The sequence below is a fragment of the Pomacea canaliculata genome, linkage group LG8 (assembly GCF_003073045.1).
Source record: "Pomacea canaliculata isolate SZHN2017 linkage group LG8, ASM307304v1, whole genome shotgun sequence".
NCBI classification, from domain to species: Eukaryota; Metazoa; Mollusca; class Gastropoda; order Architaenioglossa; family Ampullariidae; genus Pomacea; species Pomacea canaliculata.
Window position 1 is genome coordinate 27632104 of NC_037597.1, and position 17631 is coordinate 27649734.

Sequence of the window (17631 nt, forward strand, 5' to 3'; positions counted from 1 at the left end):
CCCACATACAAGTCATTCATTCTTCCCTCCACATCCTGTAACGCATTCTTTTTCTTGTTTTTTTTTTAAAAAATAATTCAATCGAGCCACTTACAGCAAGGAATGTTCCATTTTTTTTATGCACATACCTAAAGACTGCAGTCTGCGTGCCACCGCTGCTGCAAAACGTCTCTCTCCACCAAGATCTGTAGTCAGGAGCTTGTACAGTGGTCCACTGGTTACATGCCCACGTGAGAAAGAAAACAAAATTAGAATGATCATTCTTCACAAGAGCAGAGGGACTGCTTCAGAACACATTCTGGCACCCACTAGAATGCCTAAGAACAATAAAAGAAAGATTTGTATAGTGCATACTCATACTTGTAAGGAGCATGCACTTGGTGCTTAAAACAAAAAACAAGACGGCATACCAGGGATGGAAGAATAAACAACAGTACTGATGATGAATAAAAAACAAATATAAGAAAGAGGAACCAAGTAACAAGAACTGAGAATACCCTGATTCCGCAGAAGAAAACAAGTTGGAAAGTAGCAATAAGAGGAAAACGGGGTGCTGTTGTCAGAACGTCTACAGATTCTGGCACTCACTAGACTTGATCACAGACGAAGATCAATTCACAAAATGTAGACAGCCATATTGTGGAGATTTGTCAGTTTAGTCAGGGTTTGGTCACAAATGGTGGACCACAATTTATTCTGGGCATGGCAGAGGGGTACAAAATCAGTAGATCACTATCTCAGGGTAAACATTTTCTTCCCCTTTCCAAACAAAGATGAATTAATCAGAAGACAAAGAGAAAATAATTTTTGTCACTCCTGCCCATGTTGTGAAGCATGAGAGGAGGGGAGGGAATCGGTGTTTTACGAGCCAGCAGCTAAGGCTATATCACAGAAAGGTAGCCAGATGCCACATGCAGAGAAAGAACAGCGTTTCCAAGACAAGAGCTGAAACCTGGACAGCCAACCTTCACTGCGTTGGTGACAGGTGCTAAAAGTTGCACCACTGGACTTCCCTTGTGAGGCATAAAGCTCAGTGACAAAAACAAATAGGTGGCATATACATGGTCATTTACCTGCTCTGGCTGGAGCGATGTGAGCGGCCCAGTTGCTGAACTGCTTTGTCTGCACTCCAAGGAAGCTCCAAGGTGATGTGCACACGGCGCCTCCTGTTTTCAACTCGCAGGTCTGCATGAAGAGAAATGCCTGAAACAGTATTCACTCTTCATGTGACTTTGTTCAAGTGATATGTAAACGCAGAAACAAGCTAAGTAAAATGTCAGCTGATAGTAGAAAGTGTAGGTAAGACTTTCAGCTCAAGAAAGGATCAAACTCTTCTTGTCCTGGATCATCTTCCCAAAACAGAAGAAAAATAAAAACTTTGAAAGCAAAGAAATACCTATCTCTTTAAGTCGTCATTTCATCTGATAAAACTAAAAGACAAAAAAAATCACATCCAACATACCTGTGCTTGCAGCATCTGAAATTATTGCCACGAGTTTCTTCCCTTCCATGAACTGGTTCCTCTGTTAAAACAAATTCTCAACTGATGAAGAATATTTGCTAATACAACCACAATTTCTCTACTTATCAGCCATAAAAGAAAGAAAAAAATGTTAAAGTTAAAATTTCAAGCAGGTCTTTCTCTTTCTATTGGCAGGAACTTCTAAAGAATATTTTGCAACATTATAACCTGCTATCGTGATCCCAAAACACCCAGAAGATGAAGAACCTACCATAATTGAAGAGGTCAGAGAGGTAAGAGAGGTGGTACAAACAAGTGCAAAGAAAAAGGCCACAGGGTGGACAGAATTATCTTTGAGCTGCTCCTAACCTGCAGGGAACTGGCTGGAGGGTGACCTCTCTCCCTCACTTTTCATATTCGTCATTTGACCTGCATGAAGTTTTGTGTCTAATGTTCATCAGTACACATTTTGATATTTGGTACGTTCCTGAATGGATTTCTGTGTCCGCACCACTTTTCATCTTTTCCTGTGCCATTTTATTTCTACAGTCACATCTGCACCATCTTGTCATTACTTAGATTTGAGATCTGCATATCGGCAGTGTCGGCTTCAAACTCTGATTGCCTTCCTCCAGCTTCACGATGCTGAGCTATCACAACAAGCTTTCTGTGAAGTACAGACTAGTCTGCAATGACTGACACCATGCATCTCCAGGAAGTTCAGTGAAATATGCCGCTCAGACTAATCTGACTGATGCTGAAAAAGGCCAACTTGTTTTTGAGGCCTATGAGGCTGGTTACTGTACTTATATCTTTCTTAAAACTAGCAGCTGGTAAAGTTCATAGATTCAAGAGTGACAACAGGCTAGAGAAAAAAGTTATGTCAGACAAATCAGTAACAAAGCATTGTGCTTGTTCTAAATCTCAACTTTCTGATTGTCCACCAGCAAGTCAGCCTTATGACATCACCTTCCCCCACCGCCAGAAAACAAGGTGATGGTCACTCTTAACATCAATGGGTCGTCATCATTAGAAGTGGTCATCATGCAGTTTGACAGGTTTCCTGTGCCTATCAGCTATAGATTGTGATGGGCAAAGGTTACACATATACAGTGATTCTACAACTGTTTTTGAGACCAACATCAATTCTTAATATGTTTGTGTGTTTTTTGTTTTCTTTTTAGCAAAGCACTTTGAGCCCACCTTTAATGGTAAGAAAAAATTCTATATAAATAAATATTATTATTAAACAGGCATCTTATTTCTTACCAAGATTTTCCAGAAGGCAGATGAGCAGCGGGTTGCAAAAGAGTGCTCATTTTAAAGGGCAGCAAGAAGCACACAAAAGAATTTCACTCCTTAGCCATGTGGGGAAAATGTACAGCAAGATCCTGGAGCAGTGTATTCATTACTCAGCTCTCAGTAATGCACAGTTTGGGTTCAGGAAGGAATGTGGCTACAGTGAGGCAATCTTTGCCCTCTGAAAGCTCAGTTAACAGGCCATTAAATTAACATCTGCACCTTGTCTGCACAGACCAGGAAAAGGTATTCAGCTGTGTTCACAGAACAATGGGAAAGTTGCTTGACAACATCAGAGCCATAAACTCAGGGTCTTACAGCTTGAGCATCATAAAAAATATAACTACAGTTGCCCCTATGATGACAGTAACACTCAACACTATAAATGTCCTGGATTAAACAGCTAATCTCAGAGCTGGGGATACAACACCCTGGACAAGTGAGGAGAAGCCTGGAAGGACAAGAAAGAACACTAGATCTGGGATGGTGTTGTGTTCCATAAGCACGAGTAGAATGTTGATGTGTCTGGTGAGATTGCCGACACCACCTTCCAGACATTACAACAGACATCACCATGCACAACTGTAAAAAATTATCTAGTAACTGAAAAAAAAGAAAACTCCCAGCCCTAACCAGTACATTCATATGGCTGTACATTTTAGTGCAAAGACACTCACCTCTTTAACATTGATATACTCTGTTCCACTCTCATGGTTGGCACGCTGTTCATAAGAGACCTTGTCCTTGGGTGAGTGGCGCACCAGGCGTGCTCGTCTTCCAGTCATTTCTGCTACCTTGCTGGGGCCACCCAGCAAGTCTATTAGCTCATCCAATGAACTATCAGGAAAGAAGCAACATTCCCACAATATTTATGCACAGCTGTGAGTAATTTCCATATTTCTGCACAGTTGAGAATAATTCCTACATTTCTATGCAGCTGTGATAGCTATTTTCAACCAAAATACAGGACAAAAATCACATCACCTCTGCAGATGCTAAGATGCTAAGTAATCCTATATTTTCAAAAAAATCTTAAATGTATGTGTTGTTTTCCCATGAAGCTGGTATCCTGTAAAAGTTTGCCATGTCAGACCAGCAGTTGCTGGACATTGTGTGAAGCCAGATTGTCGTGGGAATGTATATATTTGTGTTCTATCCACAATCATTTGTCCTCAACCCAGAGTTTACCTACTTCAGGACAAAAACATGTATCTAATTATCAATGTGAATGAATTACAGAAGGGAAATGAACCTATTGGGCAGATCAAGTTTTTCTGCAAAGTTCAGAAGAATCTGCTTGGCTTGCACACTCCAAGGGTCTTCTTCTGGTGGCTTTGTGTCACCCGGCTGAAATGAAAACCGCAGTATACTGTCCAAATCTGATGGGATTCTCTATGATTACAGTCCTATATATTTAGAAAACGCATAATTAATTTATAACACTTTAAAGGAAGAAGATAAAAATTAACTTCACTTGACAATAACAAATGTATACCAGCATTTCTATTTTGGAAACTGCCTTAATATGCAGGGCATAATCAGATCACAATTCAGAAAAAATGAAAAAATGTGTTGGATAATAGACTTACCTTTTGTTCTTTTCGAGTGGGAAAATAAACTTTGATGAAATTCAAAAGAATTTCTCTGCATACTGAGATGAATCCTTTTATGTTTCCATTGTTTCTAGAAACCTCACTATCTAATGAAGCCTGCAACATTAAGCATTAAGGATAAAGTTTTACAAGTATCATACAAGGTTGCAATATGACAATATGTGTAAACTTACTGTAATTGTAACCCATTAAAATTATACAAATGTAAAGACCAAATCTACAATCAAATATAGTAGCTGCAAAAATGAAGCTAGATTTTCATTTGCTTGTTTTTTGGACTCATTTTTCTATGATGTTGTGTAACTTTTCTACTTTTATCCAAAAATGAATGGCTATAATTATACAAGTTTTAAATACTTGGGAGCCACCCTCTCCAAAGATAGTGGCTCCATGATAGATATCTGTATCAGGTTTGCAACAGCAACAGTGGCAATGGTTAGGCTGGACAGTTTATCGCAGGCATAATATCAGATTTACTACGAAGTACAATTTGTACACATCCCTCACTGTACCAATCCTGCTTTATGTATCTGAAATGTGGACTCTGCTTGCTGATATGAAGAAGAATCCAGGCATCTGACAACAAGCACATGAGGCTGGTCCGGAACATGAAACCAATGACTTGCTACAAAACATGGTTGCCACACTCTAAGGTACCAGGAACTGCTACTTGCAACAGTCAAGTGGCAGAAGCTGGTCTGGTTTGGCCATATGACCCAGCACAACACTTTGTTGAAGACTGTGCTCTAAGGCACCTTGAAGGGTGGTTGATGCCATGGTGTCCAGAGGAAGAACTGGTAGACAAGGGATTGGTAGGGGAGAAAATTGGCATTTTATGCCAAGCCAGCAACTAAAGCTATATCACAGCAAGGCAGTTGTAAAGAACTGGCAAACCCGAAGGAGAGAACTTATTGTTCTGTGCAGGACTTGCTCACCATTGTCTAAGACAGGCTTGACTGGTGGGCCTTGTCAGCTATCATGTCTATCCATGTGCTTCCCCCAACAAGTGGGACAAGTAAAGGGACGAATGAGTGACTGATAATTATAAGCTAGGAAAAGCATTTGATTAAGCACCTTACTAAGACATTCCTGTATCCTCTGGACAAGCATGTGCACACACACACACACATACAGAAATGCACATATCTTACTTCTCCAGTTGTCTGTAAGCCAATGATGACAGCATGGCCAGTGTCAAGTGCTACCTTAGTTTCAGCCACCACTGCAGGTACCTTCATACTAATGCTGCAGCAGAAGACACTATAATTAGAAATTTGTCTTGAAATAGAAAAAATGTATGAAAATTCAGTTAAACTGCCATATTTATAGATTGTTTTGTCCATTACAAACAACTATAAAAGGCTTTATGTTGTTTTATCCTTTACACACAAATATATCTTCAAAATACTAAAATATTCTACACTTAAAAAAAAAATTCTTAATATAGGTACCTGTTCACATAAGGTTTTCTCTTTTTTTTTTTTTTAAAAAAAAGGTGGTTTTTCTATGTTCACATGAAAGTGTAAAAAAATATAAAAAACAAAACAAAAACTTCACTATCTCCATTAGTTTTTGAGATATTGCTGTTGGAAGCTTATGATTTGTGTCACAGCTATAACTACTTAATTTTTGTTCTGTATGTTTGAAGCTGCTTGAAATATTAGAAGTCCACAAGTACTTTGTATGAGAAACACTGACTTTTTTACTCAAGTGACAGAAAAATTAATTTGAATAAAAGAGATACTGGAAAAACCACATCAAAATCTGGAAAAACATCAGACTTTCAGGTGGAAAAATGAGAAGTTTGAGGGTAATGAACTTTAAACTATAGTAATTTGTGATCTACTGGACAAATTTGGTTCAAATTTTAACATTGAGGAAAAACACATGTCCCTTTTAGTCTGTATTTAAACTGTCAATTAATTTTACATAAAAGAAAAACGTAAAATTGCATAATTTGGATACAAGTTTGAGTCATACCACTTTAATAAACTGATACATATTTTGCATCTTTTATTAAGTTTTAGAACTGTTAAATTTTATTAGAAAACAAGCATTTCCGCCAATCTTTGCTGACTTAATTCTACAGGGTCACATTTCCACATCAGATTTCACAGAAATTCAGTCATGATAATAAGCTGACCAAAGCTGCCGGAAAAAGCGCTGATGAGATGCCCAATACTGTGTCCAAAGCCGGCTGTAGCTATCCCCAGTGCGAGCTGATGCATGTGCCAATGCCTTCTGGACTTCATTCCTAATTTAGCAAGAAAGAGATGAGAGGTATGGTCTATCAGTGACCAAAGATCACGCAGAAAATTTGTTCAACTAAAAAAAAAATCACATGCAATAGAAATTATCATTCTTATCCATGTAGGATTTTCAATCAAAGAAATTGCAGAAACAATGGAGAAAAAATAGGTGATCTAATCCTTTTATCCTCAATATAGAAACCAAATTCATTTTTCAAGATTACCTAAAGGCATGATAAAAAAAAGAAGAGTGGCTTTGCTTAAAGTTACTTTTTATAGTAAATTAAACAGGACTTATGACAATAGTTGAGTCTATTACTGTGATATGGATAAGATGGTTCAATACAGATTGTTAGTGATATCATTTATTTCAAGGACTCACCACAGATTGGCAGCGGTATCATATACTTTGCGCTGTTCTGGGGTTAGCGGCACCTCGACTGTTACGAACTGCAAGACATCATAAGCAGCAGGCTGTTTAATATCTAGTCACCATGTGCATTCTACTTGTGATAATGAACATTGCTTATAAGCACAATTTCAAGACCAAAGTTCTACATGCTTTAGCCAAACTATATATATTATGTTTGCTGTTTGTGTTAACATTTCCAAATTTTAGAGGAAAAAGAAAACCAAAGGTTTGGTAAAAGGTTTATTGAATCTCTCTTTCTCCTCAAATACAAACATATTTTTATACAGAATGAAGGCATCTAGCCAGTCAAATAGGCTGACATTTCCATCATGTTTTGAACATGACTAACAAAAAACATAACATGCAACTAAATATGAGCTCTTTCTGGCACACACACACACAATGCTATACGAGAATTAGATCATTAGGAGCTCAAATCTAATAAATGTAGCCGCACACCTCCGCCTGACGAAAACTAAGGCCTCTAGAAACATATATCCCTGAACTTTTCATCTCCATGGCCAACATCTCTGCCACACCTGCAGGCAGAGGGAGAGATGTTCAGTCTTAGCATTTCATCTCTAACAAGCAGACATAATTATGCACACAGTGACTACCGTTGGATCTTTGTTTGGCAGAGCAACCTTGTGTGTTACATATGTGCATCCATAATAAACATAAGTAACAAATGCATGAAAATAACACTGTGTTACAATTATACCAACAAACCAATCAACTGAATGAGCAAAAAAGCAAACAAAAAACTTAACAGCATCAACATATATCAGGTATTCGTGACTGACCTAACCCCTTCCTGTGAACAGTTTCAAAGAATTGTTCAAAGCTCTGAAAGGGTGCTCCATCTCCCCAAAGGCCAAGTCTTTCCATAAAAGCCTGCAGTAAAAAAAAACAACACTTTTTTAAACTTTATTTCTTGTTTAACAATGCAGGCTAAGACAAAGCCAACCAACCACAGAGCAAAAGTTGGCATTCTTAAACTAAACCATTTGACAGGGATGATGGTATGCCTCATATGGCCGTGCTGCACAGAAGGAAATTTCCCAATCAGATGACAGCCATACCTCAATCAGCCACCTATCCACACCTCACCTACCCACAGCTCCACACCTCACCTATCCACTCATCCACAAATCTATCCCCACTCCCCACACACACATACGCAACTCACCATGTTCTTCACACCGCTGACACCTGTTGCACTGCAGTACACAACTCTAGCTTTGGGCAGGAGCCTGGAAATAATATCACATTATCTCACTGACCTCTGGATATTTGTGTGTGGCCATGTTCTGTTAGTCACCATACTGCTTGTATGCATATAGATGTAGTCAGAAAATATACTGCAGTCAGAACATATATTATAATCAGAAAATATCACACTATGTACAAGCATTTTCTTACATGCAGTTGTGAACATCCCACATGATTTTTTAGTGTAATAAAAACTTCCAGAAAGAGAGAACTTAACTCATTATACTGGAATTGCCTCTGTAGATTAATAAAGTTGCATTGTATGGCTCCCTCAATTTCAAAAATATAATCTTGAACCTCGTCTATAAATGGCACTCAGTTTACTTTAAAACTTAAGGAGTACTTAAAATGATTAAATATTTATACATCATATTCAAGTCAAAATTTTTTCAAAATATCTGAGTAAAACAAAAGATGAAACAAAGGATCATGTGGTTTCCTTCCCTTTTGTGATGATAGTGCATGAATGTGGGTTAAGAGCAGCTCTTTGTTTTCGCTATTTAGTTGAGAAATAACTGATTCTGAAAGTTCCTATATAGCAAATAAGTTGTTTCTGATGAAAATGACAAGGATGATGGAGATAATGGAATTATTCATCTAAACTAATTCTGACTAAGCAACATAAACTGAATTTTTGTTTACTTTTTATGATGTCTACCTCCTAGGTAATTGCTTACCTCTGGATTTCGGTCACAGCCAGGGCAACCTTTGTGCTTGCTTTTTCCTTATCCTGAACATCAATATTAAGTGCATGTAAGTCACTAAAAATAACATTTGCAGCAATATAGTGACTTTATAAACTAAGACTGCCACAAAGGAGCTGTTTCTGAACTGTCAAAATAAAGAAACAAGATAAATGCAAGGGTGCTTTTGGATGTCACACACTACTGAGACACTAGCAAAAGCTCCTAAAGCAATATGCAGTCAAAAATCGATTTACTGAAAACTTCTTTTGAATCTATCATTGTTTAAGACTTTTTTCCCACTCTCTCAAGAATGACATTCTGATCAAAATGGTCAACATGCAAGATCTGCATGTTCTAAGCAACTGGAAACAACAATGGAAACATTTGTATGTCTCCAGATAAACAGAACCGAGGAACAAAGGAAATGAAGGGATAGAACTTGAACAATTAATAACGAACAAGCTACTTTATACAAACTCACAGGAACAAAGTTTTTGGCTTTGTGGCACTCATCAAAGATAAGGCAGCCTTCAAAGTTTGTTCCTCCACACCAGTCCATCAGCTGCTGTAGGCGACTCCTTCGAGTGCTACTAAATTTTCCTAATAAAGAAAAGAAGTAATTTGTCCTAGAGTCACATTCTTAACCAATTAATCCATAGAGTACAACACAATTTTTTTTTACATCCCCATCACCCCCTTAGCTGTCACTACGGAGTTTACCAAGAGGGGAATTTTCTCTAATTTTCTCTCTATAGCAGTGCAATGCATTTTATACTTATAGAATTTATTCTATAGCTATACAATTCATTCTATACGTATATAATGCATTTTATATTTATACAATTCAATTCTATAAGTATAGAATGCATTCTACATCTATACATTTCATTCTATATTTATAGAATGTATTCTATAGCTAGAGAGAGAGAAAAAAACTCGGTAAAAACCAAAGTATATAATTTATGGTATACTCAGAAGTTGCTATCCAATTCATTTTTTATATATATATACAATTCCAATCTGTAGCTACAGAATGAACTTAGCTATACAATTCGATTGTATACTTATAGCCAATCAGTGCCCTTGAAACATGGTCTTGCATTCTTCTTTGTATTTAAATGCTAGACAGTTACAGAGAATTACCTTCCCCATTGCTTCCCCAGCAAAGCCACTTTAATTGTGGCTCACTGTACTCTAAGATTACCTCCATGTTGTACAGATGAAACAAGTGAAGCATAGGTGCTGAAGATTATGCCTTCCTTGAAATCGTGTGGGAGGCCCAGTGCTCTGGAAATAAAGGAGAACATCAGGTTTGAGAGAACAGATCAACTGAAATTAACAAAGTGAGAGATTTAATTTATAAAGAGTGATTATATACATGACATGTTTGTTAAAACAACAAAAATTAAGAGCATCCTTAAATAAACTTTTCTACAAATGCCTGAAACCTTTCTAAGAATAAGAATGAATAAAAAGTTAAATCTATAAAATAGCATGAAGAATAAGAATACTGAGAAAACTGAATACAAAAATAAAACACACAGTCATGCTCACAAAGACAAGAGGAAAAGAAAGAATAAATTAATTTAAACCTAACAATCTATCATTTTCAAAATATGAAGAAATGACACAAGATATCATTTATATAAGATACTTCTTGATCACATCAGGCTGTAGACAGGATCTAACCTGGTTTCTCTGTCCAGTTCTTGGCATCCTTCAATGACTTTTGTGTAGCAGCCAATGTCAGTCAAGTCTCTGCCATAAAACAAAAGCTACAAACTTTCAATAGGAAACAGTTCACCTGTGCTTGCTTGTATCTGCTCACATTCACTTGACACTTTGTCAGATATGTACAAGAATGTGTGCCAACTTCCTTGCATTAATGATGTTTTTTTAATGAATGAGTTTGGCATGAGGATGTGGCCCTGGTGACCCATGCTCGCAGACCAACATATTAGTAGTAATAGCAGTAATGGGATTTATACAGTGAATTTCCGACACATAGGCAAGGCACGCAACATACTGGTCTATAGCTGATATCAGTAAAAGGAATGAATGAATTAGCGAAAATGAACTTCAGGATACGGAATCAGTGGCAAAGGAGTTAATGAAGAAAGCTTACTAAAAAATCAAATTTCATAAAAACAAAATAAACACAAACAAAATTCTTTTTCCCCACCTCCTTGCATCAACGATTAGATCAGCAGAAATCGTAAACCAGATGTGACGAGTCCGGCCCCTGGCAATATTGTCCAAAAGTATGCCAGCAATCTGCCAATGATGTAGAGATACATAGTATACATTTACCAAACATGCAGATAAATAATAATGTATCAAGTGATTTAATAATGATGAGGATTTATATAGCACCTTTCCAAACATTTTTGCTCAGAGTGCTTTACATAACTCATATATAGCCTTAGATCATAAACAACCATGCACCCATATTCACATTTAACAGACACAATCCTACTACAGACGTTACTCATATCCAAAGTACATTACAGACACACACCATGCACGCTTAGGGTCAGGACAGGGTCACTGTAGTTGTTCTGAAAAGATGTCTTAAGTCTGGACTTAAAGGAGGCAAGAGAATCAGAGTGACGAAGGTTGATGGGTAATCCGTTCCAAGTTGATGGGGCTTTGTAGGAGAAAGACCTCTGTCCATACGTCTTTGTCTTAGTCAGTGGGACTTGCAGAAGCTTGGTGTTAGAAGATGCGTGAAGAGGTTGAGCGGATGTATAGATGGGAGTCAGTTTGGAGAGGTACTGAGGACCAGTTCCATAAACAGACAAGTCAAAGTGAAAGTTTGTAGGCTATATGGTCCACAACTGACAGCCAGTGAAGACAGCAAATAATAGCTGATACATGTTCACATCTAGTCTACAGTTGAGGCGAGCAGCATTATTGTGGATTTATTTCTGAGGTATCTCGCTCCCCCGTTCTATGTATTTTCAATGCTTGTAATGCTTGCAATTGCTCATAATAAGGTTTTAGAAGTAGGAAAATGTCTGATGCATTTCACTGACGTATATTTCTCACCTGTCTGCCTTTGCCTACACCAGCACCATCTCCAATAAAAAAGCCAGCTCGCTGTCCATTGGCTAAAATGACTTGATGTCGCTGGCACTGACATGAACAACAGAATTCCATGTATAAAATAAAAAAATAAAAAAAGGGAAAACAGTGAATCAGAGTATGCTCTGTGCAAGTAAGACATCAGCTCAAGAAATCTGGAATTGGTTTTTGTATTGGTTCAGGATTGTAATGCTTTAATATCATTATATTTTAATATTTTAAAATATATAGTTTAATGTTTAATAATTTTCCTTTTTTCTCACAATTATCTGGCTTCAACTATGTAAACAAATATCACATCCAAGAAAAATTATAATGATATGCATTTTCTAAAGAACCTAGTGTCTCCCCCACGTTGTAGATAAGGCATGATACAGAAAGGATAACTCACGGCATGAATAATGCCTTCTAGCTGAAGACTGCTCAGTCTGCACTCCTTAATGGCTTCTTCTGTCAAACTGTCTGTGATGGGATAATATTCCTTTGGAAGATCTAGAGCCTGAGGAAAAGTATTGTATACATAACAGACAGGTAAATTATTTGAGGACATAAAAACTGGTGTTCCCAGATATCCAGACTAGATACCTTAATAGTAGAATAATCACCATAAAGCCACTGAACACATTAACAGTTATTGTGGTTTTGACACATTCAATCACTTTTACTAGCAATAAATACAGAAGTTATTTCAGCTTTAAACAGTTTCTCAATCCAAAAGTTTTATCATACTGTGTATGATAATTGATAACACATTCCACTTACAGCCAGTGGAGCAGCCTCCACAATGTCTGCCGGATGGGGCTTACACCCTGCTACCACTTCCCTGTGGCGGTAATTAGAGAACACTTCTTCACTGTAAAAAATATTTTTACAAAATCATTACATGGTGTACAGTACCAAACTGTAAAAAATTTCACACACCCTTTTTCATAAGATTTGATGCACACCATTGTGCTACAGATTAATTCAAAATGAATCAGACACAAACCTTGCAGATTCCTGCACACCTTCCTGAGCGATGTCCAAAGAAACATCTTCAGTTGGAGCAGGAAAGCTGACTACAGCAGACACTGTAGGCATCGCCACAGCCACATTTTGATTTCTGCTTGCTACCTGCTGTGGTAGTAATGACATCTTTCACTGCAAGTGAAAGGCAGACATCAAATCACGATCCAAATTGCGGAGAATTTTGGTCATGGTGATTTCAAAGAAAAAAAAGCTTCTGCCATGTTCAGGTCTCCTTATTACTGTTTATAAAGTACCAGATTAACAGAAAGAAAAAAAATTGCGTGAAATAAAAGAAGTTTGAGGGTCTGTTGAACTGAATCTGTAAGCTGAGAGCAATAGGACGACGTATAAGGTCTTTTGAAATGGAATGGGTAAGTCTCAGAAAAGCTGCCAAGACAACCTAGAAAAATAATGGCATAAAGAATAAAACAAGGAAAGGAAGGCCAAAGACGAAACGGAACACCATCCAAGGAAAGATTCGTGGGTTCTTGCAAATGTTCAGAGACATTATGAGACGATCACTGTGACAATTGTTTATTGATATGGGTATTGGCTCACATCAGCTCGCTTGCTTTATATCTCACCTCGCCTGCAAGAATGGGAGCGGGGGAGAAGTCAGACAAATTTATCTATTTAAACCCCAAATGCATGCATCGTTACCTTTACTAGATGAAACATAAGTAAAAGTCTTGATAATGTCACCTGTAGCTGTAAGGATTGTTTTGTATCGTGATATTATGCTGACGAACTTCCGATATATATCTATCTAATATTTATCCCACCGATATTAAAACATTAATTAAAAGACACTACTTCGGGGAATGATTAGCTTTTATGACATTACCTAATATTATCAGTGACCACAACCCATGCTTTAAAAAAATGCAGTATTACATTTACAGTCAGCGCGGAGATTACACTGAGATCATCCCGCCATACTTAGAGCTGCTGGCAGGGGATTGGTTAAAGCACTTGTATAGACGTCTGTGATTGGCTGAAAGTATGGGGAAGAGAACTCAACATTTCCGTCGTCTGCAGGATTGTCCGCCCACGATCATATTACGAAAGAGGGTTAAAGATCGAATAGAATAGACTCAATAGAGGGTTAAACATGGTTACGTGAGATAACAGTACTAGCGTGAATGTACTAATACTATATTGATTACTTTTGTGAATATTTTTCGTCTTCATCACGGTGTTCCATTCAGGCTTCCATTTAGAGAACGGAACGGCAGGACTAGCTATCGTGGAGCTCATTTGTGTGTGTGTGTTTAAAACTTGGTGCCAGTAACATATCTTTATTTAATATATCACGAAACACAATCAGAAAAATATGTTGGATTCAAAAAACGTAGGCAGCGCCCTTTTTTTTAATGTCAGGGCGTTTCAGGGCACCATCAAAATGGGAGATAACTGAGACATGGTTTTAATGTTTGTAAGAAGTACTACTTCCCATGGTACATGGATGAGGCGAGTAGTTATCGCACTACTCTAGTAGCGGGAGTGGCGGTGTTTGTGAAAAAGTACTTCTAACTACAGACGAATTCTCCTGTTCTTTCTGGCATGATGAGATATGTTATTCATCCAGTCCCACAGATGACAAGAGCTGATTTCAGGACCGTCAAATTCATTACCACGTTACCCCATCCTAGCAGCTACCCCGCCCATCTCCCCCACTCACACACCCCTCTCGTCATGGACGAGTACAGATCTGTACTTCTATCCATGCCATGGTAGTTTGCACCAATTAAGCGCTAATTTTATCCCATTCTCTACTTTCCTCTCGGCACTCCCCCTCTCTCTCTCGGCACTCCCTCGGTAGCTGAATCTGCATGAGATGAGGCAGACTGAGCGTGACGAGAATTCAGGGTTCTTTATTCTCAATGGTCTGCTCTTCAATTGAAACACACACACACAACTACTAGAGAGCAAGTAAAGATTCCGCGATATAACGATACGTATGTGAAATATCTTAATAATCATACGCACCGTATTAAAAAAAAAAAATAAATAAATTGAGGAGAAAGAGGGGGCAATCGGTCACGGTAGAAGACAGAATTCTCGGAGTGCACGCAGAAGCGTTTTGGAATGTGGCGACTACTACGTGTGAGGTATCGAGTGACAGCCCCTGCTCAGGAGCGGCTAGGGTGGAGCGGAACTTCATAATTAATCCCTTCTCACCTGTCTCTCGACTTTCTTTTTTTCACCAGGGATTTATTTTTTAAGCTGAATGAATGAAGGAATGTGCGTGTGTGTGATTGTGATATAGTCAGATGTTTTAGAAACCGTATTCACTCGAAGTGAGGGTGCCCGGTAGTGTAGTGGTTAAAACACTGCTCGTCACCACTACAGAAATAGGCTCTGGGTTCACATCTCGTTTCGAAACGCTCCCAGTACGTGACAACTGTTCGTAGGGCCGGCCATCGGAGGTTTTCTTCGGATACTCAGATTTCTTTCCCTCTCACTCATAGTGCGAAATCACCTCTAGGTGGAAGCACTTTCCCGCCAAAGTAACCAATCAACTGCCATATTTTCAATGTGAAGTTTACGTTGGTTGTTGACCAGCGATGAAAGTCCACACATTCTCATCAAGGTCCTCACAAAGCTTTGTCCTGATTTTGTGAAGGTTGTCTGTCAGTTTCCTTCTACAAATTCTTTTTTCAGGAACAAGAAAGGTGCAAGGTGTAGACGATTAAGAACAAAGTCATCGGGTTCAGCAGTACATGATGGCATTTCTATGATGGTTATCACTTTAGTTGCTTCTTCATAAACGCAGATTGTCTCAGTTGACCTGGTTGGTTAAAATAGGCCAAAGATTCGTCTTCAGTTGAGGTACTACCCACACTGAAACTGTTCTTGCCCCCCTCCATATTTATTTAAAATAAAACAGGACATTCAAACTGCAAAAGGTGATCAGCATTTCCCTTTCCATTGAGCTACCTTTCTAGTGGCAACGTATCATCCAAGATGGAGGGATCGAAGGATTTATCATAGGCTGTTCCTCTTTGTTGCCTAACTTTTCATCTACATAATGCTGCACTGTGCTGGAAGAGCAAAAGCTGAAAAGTAAATAAGTTTTTCACATCAAAGAGAATTGAAGTGAGAGTGTGAGTAGTGTGATCACTGATGCCGCCACTACATGCGAGCTTCAACAACTAGTGTCAACAACTGCGACATGGCAGCCTCAGACAAATATCGGGGTATCCCGACTGTTTCATGCCATTTAAAAAGGTTCTCTCGCTTTAAGTTACAGCCCGTGTCAGACGAGGGGGATGTCAAGTTACTTCCCTCTTCACCTTGAAAGTCAGTTCCGCCACCTCCCGTCCCTTCTACCTCCTCCCAATTCTTCTTCACTACTTTGCCCCACCATTCTCATTCCATATGCTACAGCGATGGCACAAATATTTATTTGTAAAAATATGTTCGCTTATCTTTATTTGAATTCTCTGTCTCGCAAGGTTTATCTTTGTTTCCCGTACTCTAAAATGCTTTTTGCGCAGGCGCAGAGAGAGAGAAATCGGAGGAGTGGAGAGAACCAGTCCATCACGTCCGCTACCGTTAGGAAATCACCTTTGTCCATGAGTTAGTAGGTATAAGAGATGCATGCGGGGACAAGATAGCAGCTTCTTATGAAATTCTGCTGACTGCCTTGCCGTCACTGTTGTTTCATAGTGAACATGTTCACAGTGGCGCTCCTACTGAGTTTGTAGGCTGATGTGACGAACACTTCCTTGTCATGAATGTCTCAAACACAAAGGAAATGGTCTTCGAGTTTCAGATGAAAAAGCCGATGTAGTCATCAGTTCTATCCATGATGATGCCATCGAGATAGTCGACTCTTATAAATATCTAGGTACTATCTTCACTAACAACCTTAAATGGGACATCAACACTGACACAATCCTCCGTAAGAGTCAACAACGCCTGTACCTCCGAGAGAAACTCGGATCTTTGTCTGTCAGCTCTGTCATCCTCACTGGGTTCTATCAGTCCTTCATTGAAACTCATCACCTTTTCTTTCATCTCTTGGCTCCGCCACATCTCCCCATGTAACAGGAACAGTTTTAAATTGTCTTCCTTAATTGTTAATATATGTTCCCAGATCACTGGAATCAGGCAGAGAGACTTGGCAGCCTCTTGTCATCAGCAAATCCTCAGGAAGGCATCCCGCACCCTAGTTCTGATCATATGTTGACATGTGAGTTCTTACTCTTGTGGTCTGCCTGTATACAGAACCATTATAATCGTCACCGCAATTCATTTAATATTCCACTTCCACTTACTTGACAAGTTCTACTGGCCGTGATCTTGTCCTAGCCTGAGGTGACCAACTGTAGTTGCTGGGAATGTGTGTTGTGTGTGTGAGAGAGAGAGAGACAGAAATTATATAGATATTGCTAGTACGAGTACTATCTAAAATTGCCCTTGTGGATAAATAAAGTTGTATTGTTTTGTATTAATCTTGACCAAATCGCCATCACATAGACCGGAGGTTGCGCATGGTTGTCCACGGCCTCGGCTTCGGGAGCACCTTCAGTCTGTACCT

General features: G+C 38.7%; 1 protein-coding gene across 3 annotated transcripts in view; it reads right to left on the reverse strand.

The window, feature by feature from the left end:
- Positions 1-14267, reverse strand: part of LOC112569874 (protein FORGETTER 1-like) — a 21334-nt gene extending 7067 nt beyond the window's left edge. The window contains exons 1-22 of one of the 3 annotated variants that reach the window (XM_025247915.1): positions 13930-14267; positions 13066-13217; positions 12840-12930; positions 12469-12576; positions 12042-12128; positions 11176-11267; positions 10683-10751; positions 10198-10280; positions 9475-9593; positions 8985-9037; positions 8225-8288; positions 7839-7929; positions 7495-7574; positions 7006-7073; positions 6518-6628; positions 5526-5619; positions 4351-4470; positions 4014-4108; positions 3439-3598; positions 1463-1523; positions 1074-1203; positions 129-214 (exon numbers count right to left, since the gene is read on the reverse strand). In XM_025247915.1, coding sequence (XP_025103700.1) covers positions 129-214; positions 1074-1203; positions 1463-1523; positions 3439-3598; positions 4014-4108; positions 4351-4470; positions 5526-5619; positions 6518-6628; positions 7006-7073; positions 7495-7574; positions 7839-7929; positions 8225-8288; positions 8985-9037; positions 9475-9593; positions 10198-10280; positions 10683-10751; positions 11176-11267; positions 12042-12128; positions 12469-12576; positions 12840-12930; positions 13066-13211 — 2008 coding nt within the window. In that variant the 5' untranslated portion in view covers positions 13212-13217; positions 13930-14267. The remainder of the gene's footprint in view (positions 1-128; positions 215-1073; positions 1204-1462; positions 1524-3438; positions 3599-4013; positions 4109-4350; positions 4471-5525; positions 5620-6517; positions 6629-7005; positions 7074-7494; positions 7575-7838; positions 7930-8224; positions 8289-8984; positions 9038-9474; positions 9594-10197; positions 10281-10682; positions 10752-11175; positions 11268-12041; positions 12129-12468; positions 12577-12839; positions 12931-13065; positions 13218-13929) is intronic. The other 2 variants (XM_025247914.1, XM_025247916.1) reach the window with 2 other exon arrangements.
- Positions 14268-17631: the final 3364 nt, after the last annotated feature.